Source organism: Dipodomys ordii, unplaced genomic scaffold (genome assembly GCF_000151885.1).
Source record: "Dipodomys ordii isolate 6190 unplaced genomic scaffold, Dord_2.0 Scaffold135, whole genome shotgun sequence".
NCBI classification, from domain to species: domain Eukaryota; kingdom Metazoa; phylum Chordata; class Mammalia; order Rodentia; family Heteromyidae; genus Dipodomys; species Dipodomys ordii.
Window position 1 is genome coordinate 2,209,764 of NW_012267351.1, and position 19,869 is coordinate 2,229,632.

General features: G+C 38.9%; 1 protein-coding gene across 1 annotated transcript in view; it reads left to right on the plus strand.

Annotated features, from left to right (window-relative positions):
* Window positions 1-19,869, plus strand: part of Rnf130 (ring finger protein 130) — a gene marked incomplete at its 5' end in the record, with an annotated part of 87,648 nt that overhangs the window by 15,378 nt on the left and 52,401 nt on the right. The window contains one exon of the mRNA XM_013030883.1: window positions 12,018-12,212. Coding sequence (XP_012886337.1) covers window positions 12,018-12,212 — 195 coding nt within the window. The remainder of the gene's footprint in view (window positions 1-12,017; window positions 12,213-19,869) is intronic.

Here is a 19,869-nt window from a genome sequence, read left to right on the forward strand (position 1 = left end):
GCCATCATTTAAAATTGCTCTTCAGATGCTTTTTATTATGTCATGGAGAACATCCAACAGATATATTTGAGTTCTAGGGATGTGAAAAATAATCAAAATCCATTTGAGATGTACAGCAGTAACTAAGTATAGAAGACAAATGATAATGGATAGCTATTGACAATTAAGTTTGCTGACAGTTAGGCTATCAATGTATGACTCCTTGCACTGTTGATTGATGTGAGGGGATAATTTCTTTTTGAGAGTTTGTTTCTTTAGAATTTGACAAAAAGTAAAAATTACCAATTAGGAAAAAAACCCTTAAGAAACATGTATCTTTTTAAATATTAGATTCAAAAACAAAAGGTGAATAGAGTAACACTTGAGATCATACACAAGATACTTTGTATATTCTTTCTTGAAGAAACCAGAGAATAGTAGAACTATAGTTTTGAAGCACTCAAAAAATGTACTCTATTTAATTTAACCTATCATTGAAGAAGGAGAACAGAAGAAAGATATGAAAATATAAGTTTAACCCAGGAGATCCTCATTGCAATACTTTCTAAAAGATGTAGACTAAGGAAGAAGACGGTGATGATGGTCCATTCTATATCAACCTGCCAGGTGCTGGATGCCAACATACTTGGTTATATATTATTACTCTAGCATTTCTGTGAGCATGCTTGGATGAGAGTAACATTTGAATTGGCAGACTGAGTAAAATAGATCTTCCCCCCCACCCACTCAAGTGGACCTCATCCATTCAGTTACAGGCCTGAATGCAACAAGGCGATCTACACCCACCCCTAGTAAGAGAGAATTGCTCTAGCTCTCTAGCCTGCCTTCAGATGGGGGCGTTGACTTTTACCTGCCTTCATTCTGAAACATCAGCTGTTCTTGGTTTGCTCCTCCTCCTCCATCTCCAGCTTGCCTACCTTCTAGATCTTGAGACTTTGTTCATCTCTACAATTGTACATACTAGCTCTTCATGATAAAAAAAAAAGTGTTTTTAATAGTAGTTGGGACTTTTGAACCTCAGGGTCTGGGCTTGCTAGGTTTCCATACCACCAATTAAACCCTTGCTTTATTTTTTTAAGGGTCTCACTTTTTTTTTTTTTTTTTTTTGCCCTGGGCCACCCGGACTATGGTCCATATACTTACATCTCCTGAATAATTGGTCTTACAGAGACAAGCACTCTCATGCCCTGCTTAATGATTGAGATGAGAAGCAGTGGGGGGGGGGGAGGGAGTGGTCCTCATGTTTTTGCCTGGGCTGGCCTGAAACTAATAGTCCTATACCTCTGCCTCTCTAATAATTGGGACTACAAGTGTATGCCACCATGTTTGGCTAGGTCTTTATATATTCAGTGATCCCTACCTATCATAGGAATTACATTCCAGAGAATCCCATGCTTAGATAGTTGTCTCTCACTGTATCTCAGTTCACTTACTGATACTTTGCAGATTTTTGCCTATTGCAGGGAAGTAACTCCCGTGATAGGTGAGGGATCACTATTAACATAATTTTTTTAAAAAAGCTTCAATACAGTGAAACCACAATAAGTGAACCATGATATAGCGAGGGACGACTGTATATGAAATATGGCTCTGCCGACCCTTGATTTTTCACTTCTGGTTCTGGTTTTCAGAGCTGAGAGAAATTGCTATTGTTTACAAAGCTTTTAGTTCTTTGTTATAGCAGAAACCAATAGAGATTTTAAGAGTCTTGGATTATTCAAGAGGAAAATAAATGTACTACATATTAATATTAAGTAATAGAAATTGAATATACATATATGGAGGAAAAGGAAGGGGAATAAAGTATATCTGGCCAATGCATTCAAAGGTAGGAAGGAACAAAATAACACATAGAAAAAAATAGGATAAAGGAGAGCACTTGGCAGTGGAGACTCCTGTTGCAGTTTGGTTAAACATGTGAGCTGCTTTTTATTTTTTTTAATTTTTTTTATTGTGAAAATGCTGAACAGAGGGGTTATAGTTACATGAGCAAGGTAATAAGTACATTTCTTTTTTTTTTTGTCGGTCATGGGGCTTGAACTCTGGGCTTGGGCACTGTCCCTCAGCTCTTCAGCTCAAGGTGAGCACTCTACCGCTTGAGCCACAGCGCCACGTCCAGTTTTCTAATGGTTTATTGGAGATAAAAGTCTCAAGGACTTTCCTGCCCAGGCTGGCTTTGAACTGCAATCCTCACATCTCAGCCTCCTGAGTAGCTAGGATTACAGGTGTGAGCCACCAGCGCCCAGCCTAGTACATTTCTTATCAAGCATTGTTGCCCCCTCCTTTGTTTTTCCCCTACCAGTTGTGGAGGTGGGAGGGAAGGGATGGTAGGTGAGCTGCTTTTTAGTGTAGTGCTAAGTATAAAAATTATATAGGATTAAAAGAAGAAACCCAGTGTAATGGAGCAGTATTTAAAATGTTTAAAATATTTGTGACATTATCAGGTTATCGAATAGCCAAATCTACTGGTGATTCTAGTAACTGTAATTACAAGCATTTTTCCAGGTCTTCAACAATTTCCTTTTTTTGTGTGTGTCAGTTGTGGGCCTTGAATTTAAGGGCCTAGGCACTGTCCCTGAACTCTTTTGCTTAAGGCTAATGCTCTACCACTTTAAGCCATACCTCCACTTTCTGTTTTCTGGTAGTTAATTGGAGATAAGAGTCACAGACTTACCTGCCCAGGCAGACTTTTTGAACAACTGTGACCCTCAGATCTCAGTCTTCTGAGTAGTTAGGATTAGAGGCTTGAGCCACCAGCCCCTGGCTTGTAACAGCTGCTTAACCATGGTTCTGTTTGATTACAGATTTGCAGATATTGTCCCCCTACATTGATAAAGCTAGAACTTTCAGAGTATAGTCAAAATAAAGATGGCTTCCCGTCTTCCACTTGTACATGGAAGCTTTCTTCCTAGGTTTGAACTTTTTGGTGGGCTTATGTTGTCATGTGTGCCAATGAATTAAGAGTTTTACTCAGAAGTCTAAAGCCCCAGTGTAGGGAATTTCTTAGTGCTCCAACTGAAGTTCAAAGGGAGGGCTGTACTTTGGGCTCCGAGGTTGGGCACCTCAGAAGTATTACTGAGGGTCTAGTAGCTTTCAGTCTATTTTCGCCATCTGTAGCTTCAGTTTCGTTCTGAGATTGCCCCTCTTTGTCATAAGACACTGCTAGCAACAACCATAGTTACATGTTTCTTTATTCAGATCAATGGGAGGCTGTTCAGGTGTATAAGAAAAATTTCACTACTGTGTGGCTCATCTTAGGGCACCTGACTACCCCAAACACTTGGAGTACTGCAGCTCAGTAGCTGTCATGTATAGCATATGGGTATACGCCAGTGCTCTGTAGATGCCTGAAGTTGCCTAAGATTTCTGGGACTAGGGGTTTAGTTCATTAGTAGAGCTCTTGCCTAACATAGCTGAGGAGTGGGTTCACTTGCAGCACTGCAAAAAACAAAAGAATTCTGTTTTTTGTTTTTCTTGTTTAATAAACTGGCACTGATAGGCAGCTCTCAACTTTCCACTTTATCCAATTGTAACCTGAACAGCCAATCCCACCAAAGTACATGTCAGCTAAACAACCTCCATCCTTGGTCTGGCAAGGGAAAAACTCAGGAGAGATGTAAACATAAGTCACGATGATAGAGAAGTTTATTGGAAGAGAAATGTGACCGAGAACGAGAGCAGCACATGGATAGATGTGCCACGGGGAAGGCAGGAACTTACTCCATATCTACCCTTTGGCCACCTCCCTTGTTACAGAGCTTGGCCTTGGGTTAGTGAGAATAAAATGGCTTTCAGATTGACGGACCTTCTTTCTGTTTCCTGTAAGGTTGTGCCACCAGATCTTGTCCTTACTTCCTTATTCTTTTGTAGCCCCTACCCCCAGGGTGGCCAGGCAGGTTTGGGTTTATTAATTTAACCTACCATTTGCAAGCTGTATAGGCCACACTCCCTCTGCTTACTAACTTGTATTTCTATGACCTTGCCTAAAAAGTGGGACAAAGCAACCACAAATAGATAAATTAGACAAATTGAGTGATTTGCTAAAACTTGCCTATACCACTCCCTTCCATTCCTCCTTTCCTAGATGGTTTCTTTGAGAAATTAAGAGTATAGACTCCAGAGTTGGACTGGGGGAGGGAAGCAAAAGAAGGGAGGGGTAGAAAACATGGAAGGGATAAAAGTTTAGTCATGACATTTCAGTCAACTGTGGGTGTTCCCATAAAGTTATTATCTAGAGTCATGGTTCATAGCCTTCCTTTGCCTAAGTACACACGGTGATGTTCTTCCTGCAGCTCACACGTCCCTGTCATAAGTGAGACAGGACTGCTGGTACAAAGTTAAGAGAAAGCTGGGACTCAGCATTCAGTTTGCTTTAAGAGAAAAATGTAAAACATTTTTAATAAGACTAAACACTCATTGAAGATAAGTAATAAATAGGTCTTAGATGTAAATTAGGAATCTGTAGAAGGGGATAAAGGTATGAAAGCTAGTCACAAGTTCAGTAGCTGAATACTAAAAACTAAAATTAAGAAAAGAGGAACAGGTGGGCTTGGTGCCCCATACTTGTAATCCTAGCACGTGGTGTCCTGAGGCAGGGTCCTCCTGAGTGCTAGGTCAGCCTGGGCGACATGAAAGCCCCTGTCTCTAAATAGAAATCAAATACAAAAAAAAACTCAGAACAAAAATAACAAATTGTATTTTTTTCAGCTTGTGGTGATAGGAGTTCATCAAGTGGGGGCCTTTTGAAAAGCTGAGAATGGGAGGATTTTTGAGGCCAGACTAGTATATACCTGTCACCCCCAGTTACTCAGGAGGCATAAATAGGAAGATCAAGGTCCAGGCCAGACTGGGCATAAAAAGAAAATAGGGTTGGAGATGTGGCACAATTGGTAGGTCACCTACCTGGCAAGCTTAAGGCCTTGAGTTCAAATCCCAGTGTCACATATATATATATATATATTTCCCCTTAATCATACAATTAGAACTTAGCAATAAGAAAATAGGGAAAGCCAGGGGTCAGTGGCTCATGCCTATAATCCTGGTTATTCAGGAAACTGAGACCTGAGGATAACTGTTCAAAGCCAGCTCAGGTAGGAAAGTCCATGGACTCTTATCTCTAATTAATCTCTCTCTCTCTCTCTCTCTCTCTCTCTCTCTCTCTCACACACACACACACACGCACACACACACACACACAAGCTGCGAGAGGAAGTGGAACTGTGACTCAAGTGGTAGAACACTAGTCTTTAGCACAGAAAGGTCAGGGACAGTGCCTAGGCCCTAAGTTCAAGCCTCAGGACTAGCAGGAAGGAAGGGAGGGAGGGAGGGAGGGAAGGAGGGAGGGAGGGAGGGAAGGAAGGAAGGAAGGAAGGAAGGAAGGAAGGCAGGCAGGCAGGCAGGCAGAAGGGAGGGAGGGAGGGAGGGGAGGGAAGGAGGGAGGAGAGAGAAGGGAGGAAAGGGAAGGAGGGAGGAGAGAGAAGGAGGGAAGGAAAGATATAACAGAAGCAGGAAATTTAAAGATTAAAGAGATTATAATCTATTTCAGGAATAGAAAAGCAAAAATTGACAATTTATCTGACAATGAAATATCTGAAATCTGTAAGAATTAGTCTTACTTCTCTTTTTGTTTTGTTGGAGCCAACTGACAAAATGTTACCTAGTCAGGACATTACTACATTTGGCAAGAGGGGGGATCTTTTCTAGTGTCTGAACCCAGGGCCTTGTGCTTGATATGTTGGTGCTGTACTATTTGAATTATGCCCAGAACGTTTTGCTTTCATTATTTTTTTTCAGCTATCTTGCTTGGTCCTCATATCTCAGTCTTTCAATACTTCCATATAGCTAGGATTACAGAGGTGAGCCACCATGTCTGTGTGTTTACCTGACTAGCCTTGAACCGTGATCCTCCTATCTTCACTTCCCAAGTTAACTGACAGTACAGTTCTTAAGACAGGGTTTCACTATTTAGCCTAAGCCAGCCTCGAACTCATGATTCTTCTGCCTCAGCATCCCCAGTGCTGGAATCACAAGCGAGCACCACTGTGTTTGGCCCGCTTTTGTTTGTTTGTATTCCTGGTAGTACTGGAATTTCCTGGTAGTACTGGAATTGAACTCAGCCTCACACTTGCTAGGTAGGCACTCTACCATTTAAGCTGTGCCTCCAATCCCTTTTTGCCTTTTTTGTGTGTTGGGGCGGGTCTTGAACTCTAGGCCTGGGCGCTGTCCCTGAGTTCAAGGCAAGCGCTCTACCAATTGAGCCCCACAGCACCACTTCCGGTTTTCTGGTGGTTTGTTGGAGATAAGAGTCTCTGAGATGTACCTGCCTGGGCTGGCTTTCAACGGTGATCCTCCTCTCTGAGCCTTCTGAATAGCTAGGATTACAGGCGTGAGCCACTGATGCCCGGCCACCTAGATTATTTTTGAAGTAGGGTCTTACTTTTTGCCCAGGACAACCTGGGCTGCAATCCACCTAGCTGTGCTTCCCTGTGCCACTGGAGATGTCCAGGATAGGCCACTGCGCCCAGCCATTCCTGAGATGAAGTCTTGTGACCTTCTTTTTGCTCAGGGTGGCCTCAAACCTCAGTTTTCTGATTTCCACCTCCCAAGAGCTAAGATTGCATACAGACTTTAGCCCCAACGCCTGGCAACTTCTTTTTTTTTTTTTATGTCAGTTTTTGTTTACCTCCATCACTCTTCCCTTCCTCACTTTATCAAGTATATTAAGCATGTGCCAGACATGTTGGAGGTGATGCTGTATTTCACATTCTACAAGGAAAGATTCAGAAATAAACAGCCAGTTACTAATGCAGTACAATAAATGCCAAGACGGATGGAATCTTAGGGTGCCATGGCAACTTGGGAAAAGTACCCAGCTCAGTCTTTGGAGGCAGGGAAGACATGATGCAGACATTTAAGCAGAATCCCAAGGATCAGAAGGTAGTGAGCAAAGGATTGGTGGTGCTGGCATTTCAGGAGGAAGCAAGACACAGGCTAGGGACAGGAAGGTGTATCAGAGCAGTTGCACCATGTGCCTGGGGCAAAGATAACCACACGTCTTGACTCTCACTGCAGAATGCTTTCCCAAGTTCTTGCTTCTTATCCTCCACCCCCCACCCATCTGCACTGAGAGACTTCCAGCCTGCAGCAAATGGATGATTCTCAGGACTAGGAAGGAAACCGTTAACCCACATATATATAGCACGGTGACTGCTACTTTGTAGGATATTTGCGTTTTTAAGAGATGAAGGCTTACTGAAAATCAGATGAACCAGCGTGGAAAGTTTCCGACTGGTGGAATATGGAAAAGGGATTTTATTTGTTCATCAGTTCACAATACAACTCTTTAAATATTTACATTTTCTTCATACCAGAAAATCCTTTCCCTTTTCTCGTTACAGATGAAGTCTTTTTCTCAGAATCAATCATCTTACATCCGTGCAGTGTTGTCACTTATACTGGCTGTCTTAATCAGTTCTCTCAAGAGTTCAAGAGAAGGACTTAGTATTTGTTCTGTGTTCTTGTGCAAGTTGTCTCTGCACCTGTATCCTTTCTGCTTGGACAATTTTAAAGGGTTCCATTTATATTCCAACTCCAGTGACCCTTTCCACTAGGGTACCCTCTTCCTTGCCCTACATATCAAAACATTCTTCCTATACTGTTTTACTGATATTTCTGTGATTGTTATTCTGCCCCAGTAAGATTCCAGACCAAATTGTTAAACCCTTTATGGTTTTCCTTGGTATTTAGGATGTTGCTAAGTGCTTGAGTTATTGAGGTAATAGAGGTAAAGATCCCATATCTGCTTCCTATCAAGAAATAAAGAAAACTCATTATTTCTAGGCTCAACAGAAAAGCCCATATAGGGGGGAAAAATTAGTTGTGTGTATCTGCGTGCTGCATGCCAGTCCTGAAATTTGAAATCAGGGCCTGGGTGCTATCACTGAGCTTCTTTTACTCAAGGCTAGTGCACTAGCACTTGAGCCAAGCATCAGTTCGGGCCTTTTTTTTTGGAGGGGGGTCCGGTCGTGGGGCCTGAACTCTGGGCCTGGGCGCTGTCCCTCAGCTCTTCAGCTCAAGGCGAGCGCTCTACCACTTGAGCTACAGTGCCACTTCCAGTTTTCTGGTGGTTTATTGGAGATAGGAGTCTCACGGTCTCTCCTTCCCCGGGCTGGCTTTGAACCGCGATCCTCAGATCTCAGCCTCCTGAGTAGCTAGGATTACAGGCGTGAGCCACCAGCGCCCGGCTATCCACTTCCAGTTTTTGAGTGCTTTATTGGAGATAAGAGTCTCATGGACTTTCCTGCCCGGGCTGGCTTTGAACCTAGATCCTCACATGTTAGCCTCCTGAGTAGCTAGGATTACAGGCATGAGCCACCGGCACCTGGCTCATTTCATATTTTCAAATAAGTCTTTCTCAGCTCTTTAATAAATGAAAACTCAGAGATAGCATCCTCTTATGCAATTTGAAAAAAATGGAAGTCCAGTGATTCTGAAAATTGTTTTGAAAATTTTTAATGGTTCCTAATTACATAGATATTTTATGCTTTACTTTATCTTCACTAAATAAATGACTTCAACAATGGTATTAAATTTTGAAGTAGTTCCACTTGATCACTGTGGCCAGTTCTCTTGGAAAGTTGTGTTAGAGCTATTATTACTATCTTTATTGCTCATTTACCTTTTAATTACAGGAAAGAATAACTAGATATAATGAATATACTGAAATATTAAGCAGTTGTGAAAACCCCTAATTTTCTTCTCCTGAATAGTAAAACTATTTCCTGGAATAGGAACTCACATGTATCATTCTTGCCTATAATTGCATTTTATGTACTTACTGATTGCAAAAAGCTTTTGGAACCTTTTGTCAATAGTGATTTGGTGAATTTGAGAGAGTGGGAACATTCTTTTGATCATCCAGTCTGTTGTTGGAATTTGTTTTGATCATGCACTTGTTCATAGAATCTGTTCTTAGTGGGTGGGGATTCCTTTAGGAGAATTTTCAAGTTCTCTTCAGTAGATTTGACGTATTTGTTGGGCGTTTGCACCCCTTGCTGTTTCTTTGCGTTCTGAGAACACTGGAATGTTACTGATCTGCTCTTCTTCTCAGTGTACTGTGACTGCGGTGGGGGTATGGGGAATTTCACATCCATTAACTGAAGGCACCAAACTCGATAGACTTTGATTTGGAAAAAAAAAGGAAATGTAGTTTTAAGTTCTCAAAAATAAAATAATTATCATAGGCTTTTTTTTTTTACAGATATAACTGTGAGTTAAAATGATCAGACTGGGAATGTGGCTCAGTGGTAGAGCACTTGCCTAGCATACATGAGGGTCCTGAAAATTCAGGACCCAGCACTGGACGTAAATAAATTTTATTTATTTATTTATTCAGTATTGAGCTTTGAACTTACAGTTTGCACTTGCTAGGTAGGCAATATCACTTAAGCCACACCTCCAGCTCTTTTTTACTTTCCTTATTTTTCAAATATGTTTGTGCTTTTTGCCCTAGCTGACCTGGACTGTGATCCTCCTATTTATTCTTGCCACATAACTAGGATAACAGGGACAAATCACTACACCCAGCCTTTTTATTGGTTGTTATGCAGTCGTGAGCACTTTTTACCAAGGTTGGTCTTGAACATGATCCTCTCTATCTCAGCCTTCCAAGTAGCTACAGACGTAAGTCATTGGACCCTGCTAAAATTTCAATTTTTACAAATAACCAAAACTTAAAAGATCAGATTCTAGTTAACCTGTCACTGTTCCTCAGCTAGTAAGTAACGGATTTAGATTTGGAACCTAGGTCTTACTGGTTCCATAAATCCATGACAAATGAAATGGGGTGGAATAGATCACAGAGAAATGAATTTTTAACAGAATGCAAAAGGTACCAGTCTCTGTAGGTATTCTTGATCCTGCATTTTCTGCCTGGGTTTGTGCAGCAGTATGTTTTGAAAAATAACAGATGAAACACTTAAAACTGATTCTTTGATTGCTCCCTGTTTGGGTACACTATTGGATGATTTCCTAAGACAATGAGGTTATCATAACACATCGCCTAAATGCTTGTATTTTAAAACAGCATAATTATCTGTGAAACAGATAGCACTGGAAGTAAACAATCTGTTTCAGAATTTTATAGTTTTGTAATGTGATGGCTGGGTCTTTTAATAGTTGACTACTAAAATCATGACATAGGATTTTTTTCTGCCTTGTTGATTTATTAAAATTTTCTTTGAGATTGAACACAGGACTCAAACACTATCACTTGTAGCTCTACCTCTGAGCTATATCCTAGCACCCTCATTTTAACTTTACTGATACAGAAATTGTAGATAGTATCAGTCGCAAGAAATTGTGGAAACGTCTTCCATCCTGAATACTCCTATGTGTTCCGAGACTGTTGGTCACAAGAATGCTCTTGTTCCGATCCCTCACTATAGTAATTATAAGAAAATTGGAGGAAAATATTTAATGAATGAAGTTAGTGACATCACTACTGGAAGCATTTTATATCTTTTGCTAAGCAGTCTACTTTTAGATATGTGGAAATCAAACATTTCCTGACTGATGTCATTTCTTTATATTGTGTAGTTATATTTTATTAGTTATATTTTATTAGTTATATTTTATTACTGATGCTTTTGGGAGGCTTGAACTCAGAGACTCATGTTCATTGAGCAGATGTTCTATCACTCAAGCCACACTTCCAGCTCTTAATGCTTAATTTTTTTATGATTAACTTGCCTCTTCTGTCACCTTTTGGATCAGTGTATTGTGTTCCTCTTCCTCTGTCTTCCCCCAGTACACCCAGGACTGGCAGTAACTGACTGTGGGAGGCATGGGTCCTCCAGCCTCTGCCACTGCATGTAGGCTGACAGTCTGCACCCTGATCTTCTGTGATGCCTTAGGGACTTCGCTTTCCTTTATTTTTAACCTGGTCTAAATGTGTGGGTGGAAGTGTGAGAAGAGCACCTTTAAGATTTCCCAGAGCTATGATGGCCATAGGTATGAAATAAAAAATTGAGGAACTTCATCTGAGAGATTTAAATGCACGTATGGGTACTGGAATAAACTGTGTCCAAAATTTAGAACTGTGGCCATGCAGTTTGTACTGCCACCATATGATGTGGGTGTCTTTTTGTGTCATGTGGACAGGAAGATACAGAATATGTCCCCTCTATTTTTTTAACTCTTCTTTGTTTTGAAGTGTTCCTTCAGTGTTTCTTCACATTTTTATCTTTCCTGTTTCCTTGTAGAATTATAATTACATATATTTAAAACTTTTCTACACTTAATGTTTCTCATATACGACGTTTATTCTTCCATTTGTTTTGGATTCTGCAGTATGTGTATCTTAATATAAATAAGTTGTAAAATAATTACAAATTAGAGGAATATGTTTATTTCCTTTCATACAATTTTCACTACTTAAACTTTTCAGGGGGAGGCTGAGAGATTGGGAGGATCATCGTTCCAAGCCAGTTCATGAAACTCAAGTAATAGCTGAGTATGGTTGCACCTGCCAGTCATCCTAGCTGCTCAGGAGTCTGAGATTGGAAGGACTGCAGTTCCAGACAAGCTAGGTCAAAATAAGTCCATCTAAACAACAACAACACAAAAAGCTAGATGTGGTGGTGTAGTCTAACCATCCAGCTATCAATGCAAATGTAAATAGCAAGATCATGGTTTAGTCTGGCAATGGGCAAAAGTGAAACCTTATCTCCAAAGTAACCACAGCAGTAAGATTGCTGTCTGGAATCACGATTCTCCCAATCTCTGCCTCCTGAGTAGATAGGATTACAGGCAAGAGATAGTACATGTAGTTGAGCATCTTCCTCCCGGTACACACATTAATTAGATTCATTGTAATGTCCTTTGTGTATATATTCATAACCTTGCTGGTGTTGAGTTGTCTGAAGTACTGTAGTTTTCAGAGAAGAAGTGAGCACTTTGATAAGGCCCTGATTCTATTTATCTTTAATGTGTGTGTGTATATGTGTGTTTTCCTCTAGTTGCTGATCATCTGGGCTGTGATCCTCAAACACGATTCCTTGTTCCTCCTAATATCAAACAGTGGATTGCCTTGCTGCAGAGAGGAAACTGCACATTTAAAGAGAAAATATCACGGGCTGCTTTCCACAATGCCGTTGCTGTAGTCATCTATAATAATAAATCCAAAGAGGAGCCAGTCACCATGACTCATCCAGGTAAACAAGAAAGGAGCTTCTAGGTTTTGTTTTTTCTTTTAAAAATTCTTGCTTTGTAGGTAAACAGTCTACCTTTGATAAAAATCATAATTTTCAGGATAACTCTATAATTATTTAGGTTTAGTTTTACGATTTACTTGTAAATTTTTCCTTAAATAATGATTATAACAACTTACAAAACCTGCACTAGTTAAATAACTGCCCGTGATTGAGTCTTTTAGTTGTTTTGCATTTCTACATTTTGCCTGATAACTTTGAAAGATAATGTATTTGATTTGTAATCCATCAGTCAGCAGGTTAGGTTATGGATTCTCAAGGATCACCTGTCTGGAAGGATTCTTTGTTCAGTTTATAACTTGCAATAATAGATGTATTTTCATTTCTTATGGGAACATTTAGGATATTCCTAATGTAGGTTTTCATGATAAGTTGAAATTTATTGAGTACTTACTATGTCCATACGCTTCTTTTTTTTTTTTTTTGGGTCCGGTCGTGGGGTCTGAACTCTGGGCCTGGGCGCTGTCCCTCAGCTCTTCAGCTCAAGGCTAGCGCTGTACCACTTGAGCCACAGCACCACTTCCGGCTTTTTTCTTTTTGCTTATGTGGTGCTGAGGAATCGAACCCAGGGCCTCAGGCATGCAAGGCAAGCACTCTACCACTGAGCCACCTTCCCAGCCCCTGTCCATACGCTTCTTTACTTGAGTTTTTAAAGTATGTTTCTTAGTCCTCACAATAACCATATACAACATAGGTTCTTTCCCCGTCTTACCAGAGACTGGAACAGGTAAGGCACAGGAGCAGTAGGCCAAGACGTGTAAACTGATGCTCATTCTTTAAGTTCTTTAAGTTTCTGTTAAAGTCCAAACTTCAATAAAATTTAGCTTTGCATTCTTAAAGATTTTAGATCCCAGATATGCAGAAGGAATAAATGGGCTTGAGGTTTGAGATTGACCCTGGCAAAAATGTAAAAATCAATCTTTAAAAACCCTAAAAATGAGGGTAAAAGGGATTGAGAGTATGGTTTAAGTAGTGGAACACATGCCTAACAAGCTTGAGACCCTCAGTTCAAAACTAAATACCAGGCCTGGGAATGTGCTTACTGGTAGAGTGCTTACCTAGCATGCATGAAGCCCTGGGTTCCATTCCTCAGTACCACATAAACAGAAAAGGCTTGAAGTGGTGCTGTGGCTCAAGTGGTAGAGTGCTAGCCTTGAGCAAAAGAAGCTCAGGGACAGTGCCCAGGCCCTGATTTCAAGCCCTAGGACCAGCAACAAAAACAAACAAAACTTAATACCAACAAACTACTATTTTATTTAAGGAATTAACTTTTCTTCTTTTAATATTTACTTAATATATTTTAGGCAGCTTTGTTTTCTTTTTTAAAATAAGGATTTGCTTATCTTGAGTCATTAATACTAAAATATTAATGCTAATATTTTGATAGAATAATTCAGATGAATTTAAATTTTATAGTTCTGTGAGTTGTTGTCTTCCTTTCAAAGTAAACCTTTTGAACTAAAATGTTTTTCTTCTGATAGCAAAAAGTAAACTGATAGCCAGGCACTGGTGGCTCATACCTGTAATTCTAGCTACTCAGGAGGCTGAGATCTGAGAATCGGGGTTCAAAGCCAGCCTAGGCAGGAAATTTCGTGAGAACTCTTACCTCCAATAAACCACCAGAAAACTGGAAGTGGCACTGTGGCTCAAGTGGTAGAGTGCTAGCCTTGAGCTGAAGAGCTTAGGGACAGTGTCCCAGGCTCAGAGTTCAAAACTGACAAAAAAAAAAAAAAAGTAAACTCATGATTACATAAAAACTGAAACTAAAAATCAGAAATAAAATATCGAATGTGATTTTTTTTTCATTCCTCAGAGTTTGTTGGAGTCCTATAACTTCAGTTCTTAGGGAATCCTAGGGGCAGTCTAACTGGGTACATCTCAGTGTGGGAACATTGGATTCAAGGCAATAGTTTTCTTCCTGTCTTTGAGAAGGAAAGAATAACTTTGAATTAAGATAGATTATCTTGCTGGTTTTTAAATGCTTAGATATCTCAATCATTAGAAAAATGCAATAGAAACAATGAGATACTATTTCTTACCTACCAGAATGACTATAATTAAAAAGTGAAACAATACCAAATTTTATTGGGAGTATGGAGAAACTTGGACCCTCCTTCACTGCAGGTGGGAAAGTGAAATGACACAACCAGTTTGGAAACCAGTTAGAAGGTTCTTAAAAAGTTAAACATCACAGGCTGGGAATGTGACTTAGTAGATTGCTTGCCTAGCATGCATGAAGCCCTGGGTTCAATTCCTTAGCACCACATAAACAGAAAAAGCCAGAAGTGGCGCTGTGACTCAAGTGGTAAAGTGCTAGCCTTGAGCAAAAAGAAACTCAGGGACAGTGCCCAGGCCCTGAATTCAAGCCCCCGACTGGCACAAAAAGAAAAAAAAAAGCCAAACATCAGTTTACCATATGACCCAGCACTGGGTCAAGAAAAATAAATAAAACCAGAAATATCCATCTACACAAAGACATGCAAATGCTTTTATGCAATTATAAGATACTTAGTTTTGTTTTCTTCTCACTTAAGAATATATTTTATAATCTTAAAATACCATATTAAGTATTTTGTCTTCTTTCTCTGTCAGCACTGTTTTTAGAGCTTAATGATACTTTTTTCTAAGGAATGCCCTTCATCTGGTGGCTGAAGGACATCTTTCCCAATGCAGTGTCTGTGATATCATTGACAGGAAAGACTGCTCAATATGTGGTTTTACTTGTTACATCTAGTTAGCACTATGAGTTCTTTGTCATGTAGCTAGCGGATATGTGGTAGTATAGAGGGGAAGTTACAGGCTCTTGGAGAGTTTAAAATAATGCACATTCATCTGAAACCTAAGGATTTGTTTTCCGGGTTTTAAAAAATTTATATAGTCTTTACTGTTACTGTTTATTGTCTTAAATTGTTTCAGATCATTGTCTAATTGGAAATATCTAGATTTAGCTAAATGTTTTTAAGAATATGTGGATATTCAGAACCAAACAATGTTGCTTTCTAATCTTTTTGTCAATCAGCAGTATCAAATGCTTCTTATGCTGCTTTTTTAGCTGAGTAAACAGAGTTACAGAATTAAGTGGAATGGCTCTTCTCCTTTTTCCATCTTACTCTCTTGAAAAAAGTATTTAACTCTGTACCCATTATCTAACAAGGAATAGGACAGTGCCATACTTTATAAAATGTAAAAAAAATTCACTTTAAATATAAAAAACATACTTTATGAGAACAAGTAAAAACAACAAATATGTACAATACCTTTAAATATCAAATAATTTGGACCACTTAATGTGAGTCTGTTAGCATTGTACTAAAAGCAAATCTAGGAAATGAATAATGCACTATTGTGTTACCATTTAAGGATTTTTAGCCTCTAAATATTGATTTTATTACTCCAGAAAAGATAGAACATGCAGTTTAATTGTACTCCTGTGGTAAAGAAATTGAATTGTATATGTATATTTTTACCTGGTTTGCAAATATTTTTCCTACATGTTCCATGTACTTCATACATTTTTTAAAGCATGTTAGAAATTCAAAAAAAAAGGCTAAGTATGATTACTCACACTACAATCCCAGCTACTCAGGAGGCAGAGAGATTATAATCTCCTGAGCTCATCATGGGCTGTGCTGGATCATGATGGTGCAAAAAGTTAGCCCTACCTCAGTGTTTTAAAAAGCTTGGCATTGTGGCAATCACAGCCACAGGAAGGCCTAAATAGGAGGATTGCAGTCCAGGCCTGCCCAGGGTAAGAATAACTAAAGGATATGGTTCACATAGTCAGGTGCCTGCCTAGTAAGCACAAGGTCCCTAGTTCAAAAACTTCCATACTAAGAACAACAGCAACAAAAATTAAACACTTAAGCAGTAGCTTTTAAAATATAAACATAGTACTGAGCACTGGTGGCTTAAAATTGTAATCCTGGCTACCCAGGAGCTGAGACCTGGAAGATCTCAGGCAGAAAATTCTGTAAACCTCCATCTCCAGTTAACTAGCAAAATGCTGAGTTGAATCATGGCTTAAGTGTTAGAGCGCCATCTGTAAATAAAGAAAAGAAGCAAGAATGCAAAGCCCAGAGTTCAGAAACTCAATACTGGCCCGACAGATAGATGGATGGATAGATAGGTAGATGATAGATGGATAGATAGATAGAGATAGATAGATAGATAGATAGATAGATAGATAGATAGATAGATAGATAGATAGATAGGGCTTTTAAAGTTGAATGAAATGGTTTCATTTAGAAATTTCCAATAGTTTTTAATTTTTCCTTGATATCTCTTAATTTTTTTATTTTTATTTTGTTGAACTGTGAGCTTGGGCACTGTCCCTGCACTCTTCAGCTCAAGGTGAGCCCTCTACCACGTGAGCCACAGCACCACTTCTGTTTTTCTGGTGGTTTATTGGAGATAAGAGTTTCCTGCCTGGGCTGGCTTTGAACTGTGATCCACAGATCTCAGCCTCCAGAGTAGCTAGGATTACAGGCATGAACCACTGGTGCCCAGCTGATATCTTATAATTCTTAAGTAAATGGAGAAATCCTTCCACCTTGAGGATATTTGAGACTACTTATCTACTAGCCATCTGCTGATAGAACTCATCACATGGTTGCTTTTTTGTGTGCCTTATACTTATCCTTACCCCATTGGCAGCAGAGGAAGAAGCTAAAATAATATGAAGGATCCACACAAATTTGGGATACTGGCTTAAAAACCAGTTTCATAGGTTACAGAATGGAAGCCATTTTTAACTTGATAGTTCGTGTAATTATGAACCTTAACTTTTTACGTGTTGAATTTTTAAAAATAATCTTTAAGTTTTACATTTATGGAAAATTGTGAAGATAGATCTGAGTGACCATTATTTCTGTGATCAATGTTTTAAATTAGTATTGTATATTCGCCAAATTAATGAACCAGATTTGATTAATAATTCTGTAATTATTAGCTAATAAATCCCTTACTGTATTAAGGTTTCTTTAGTTTTTACCTGATGTTTTTTTGTTCCAGGACCCCACCAGGATACCATATCTTCTTAGATTCTTTTGGTTGTGATAGTTTCAGACTTCCCTTTTTTTTCCTGATAATTTTGAGGAGTACTGGTCAGGTAGACCAGTACTGTAGACTGTAGACTGTCCCTTAACTGGGACATGTTGATGTATTTCCCATAATTAGACTAGTGGCATGAGTTTGGGGATGGAAGTCCCCAAAGGTAAAGTGTCATTAGTGTCACATCATATCAGGTTTACATGATGTTGTTATGAATTATCACTGTTGATCCTGGCCTTGATCCCTTGGCTAAGGTACAGCATTTATCAGGCTTCTCTACTATAAAGTTCCTTTTCCCTCTTTTATACATAACTTTGTGGAAGTCATTATTTGTAACCCGATCTGGAAAGGATATGTTAGGCTTAATCACCTTAGAGCAGGTATCTATATAGTATTTAGAATTCCTTTGTGTGGGTGACTTGTCTCTTGACTTGTCTCTTTTCCATTTAAATCATCCAGTCATTTTTCCCAGTATAGACTCATATTTATCTTACAGTTTAGAATATAGCACAACATGACTTTATTAGTCAGATTATTTTAGCTTTGACCATTGAGAACTCATTCAGTTGGCTCATGTGTCTTTTGACTTGCCCCTACTACTGTGAGTGTTGGAATTTTTGGTTTCTTTAGTTTTTTGAGCATGTCTTTTATGATGCTAAAAGTTACTATCTGCTGATAGGAGATACATCTTACATGTATTTTCTATCCCACTCCTGGAGGCAGTCATTTCTCTAAGGAATCTTTAAACATCATTGGAGAATGGGGAATAGAAGTCATTATCTAGGTATTAGGTGTGCATTGATAGAAATATGTCCATACTAAACTCAGATATTTCTGTATTTTATAGATGTAACCATACCCATAAATATTTCTGTATTTAGCCATCTGTGTCTATATTAAGCCAAGAATGAGTTAATGCTTACTTCTTCAAATCTAATCTGTTATTACCTGGATACTTTAGCTTTCCCCCCTATTTATCTCTAAACTCATACTCCAGAAATGAGAAGTCACACTCCTACCATCCAGCCATCCATGAACTTAATGGTTCAGTTTACTGAGCCCTTTCTTGGGCTTCCACATTACTATAAGGGAGAGTTAGGCTTAATCTCTTTATAGGTTACTATCAGCCCAAGAAATGAGTCATAGAAACTACTTAACCCACTGAATAAAATTAAAAACATGAACCCATACTGATCTAAACATTTCATGAAGACTAGAATATTTACCTGCTGCAAAGTACCTCCCATAGTGGCTTCATGGTTCACATACCTAGAGGATATCACTATCACAAATGATCAAAGGGAACTCCATCAATAATGGGAAGGATGAAACTGTTAGCTACCTGCTAGTATTCATTGAAAAAGAGCACAGTGTTGCTTCTCTGATGTTACTGCCAGAGTTGCATGACCTGGATCTAGCCATGAGGAAATACCTTCTACAAAGGAACTGGACTGTAATCTTCAAAAGTACCAAGGTCATGAGTATTAAAGGAAGACCAAGGAACTGCTCCAAAGGGACAGAAATTGGATTTTTTTTAAGGCAAAACAAAAGGATTGCTAAGTACAGCAGTATGACTCTAGTCTTCATTGCCACAATGGACATTACTGGGAAAATTGAGAATGTTTAAATGGACTCAGAGAAGAGAAGCTGTCAGTGACTGATTACCTCCTGATTTGTAAGGTTATATTCTGTTAATTGGGTTTTTTGTTTATATGTATAAAAAATGTATGCCAGGCCAGGTACATGCTGGTGGCTCATACCTTTAATCCTAGCTATCTGGGAGGCTGAGATCTGAAGATCACAATTCGAAGCCAGTCCAAGCAGGAAAGTCCATGAGACTCTTATCTCCAATTAAACCCATAAGTCAGAAATGGAGCTCAAGTGGTAGAACACTAGCCTTGAGCAGAAAAGCTCAAATGCCCAGGCCCTGAGATCAAAGTCTCAGGACCAATACAGAAAAAGTATGTTAAATAACTAAGGTGATGATGAGACATTGGGCCAACATGTCATCTTGAAGGTTCTAGGTTCTGAGTAAATACAATGCTCCCAGTTTTCTATAAGATTTAGATTATATGTTTAGGGCTTGCCTATTCTGCAGCTACAGAGTATTATAGAAAGTCCTTGGAATTATACCTGCTTATTTCTCACCAGTAGTCCTTCTGAACTTTAAAGTGATTTTAATCTCTTTCATTTAATGTATATCGTGTTCTGCTTAACACATAAAGTTTGTGGAGTTTTACAGAAATAATTACAATACCATCAGTAGTAATTACCAAGTTACAAAATAATTACTGGTAACTACCAAGTTATAAAAAAATTAATGGAGAGACTTAATGTAGTAATGAAGCATTTCCCTCATTTTTTATGTGATGTTTCTTAAGATTATGCCTCTGAGTTTTGAAATTCCTCAGAACTTTGGTAAGTGATTTGGACTTAACAGATAAATTCATCTGTGAAGGTATAAAATCTATGGTAGATAAGATTTTTATAGGGATATTATTTTATTAGAAAACAAGTAAGCTTACTAGTATGTATCTTTCTGAGATTTGGT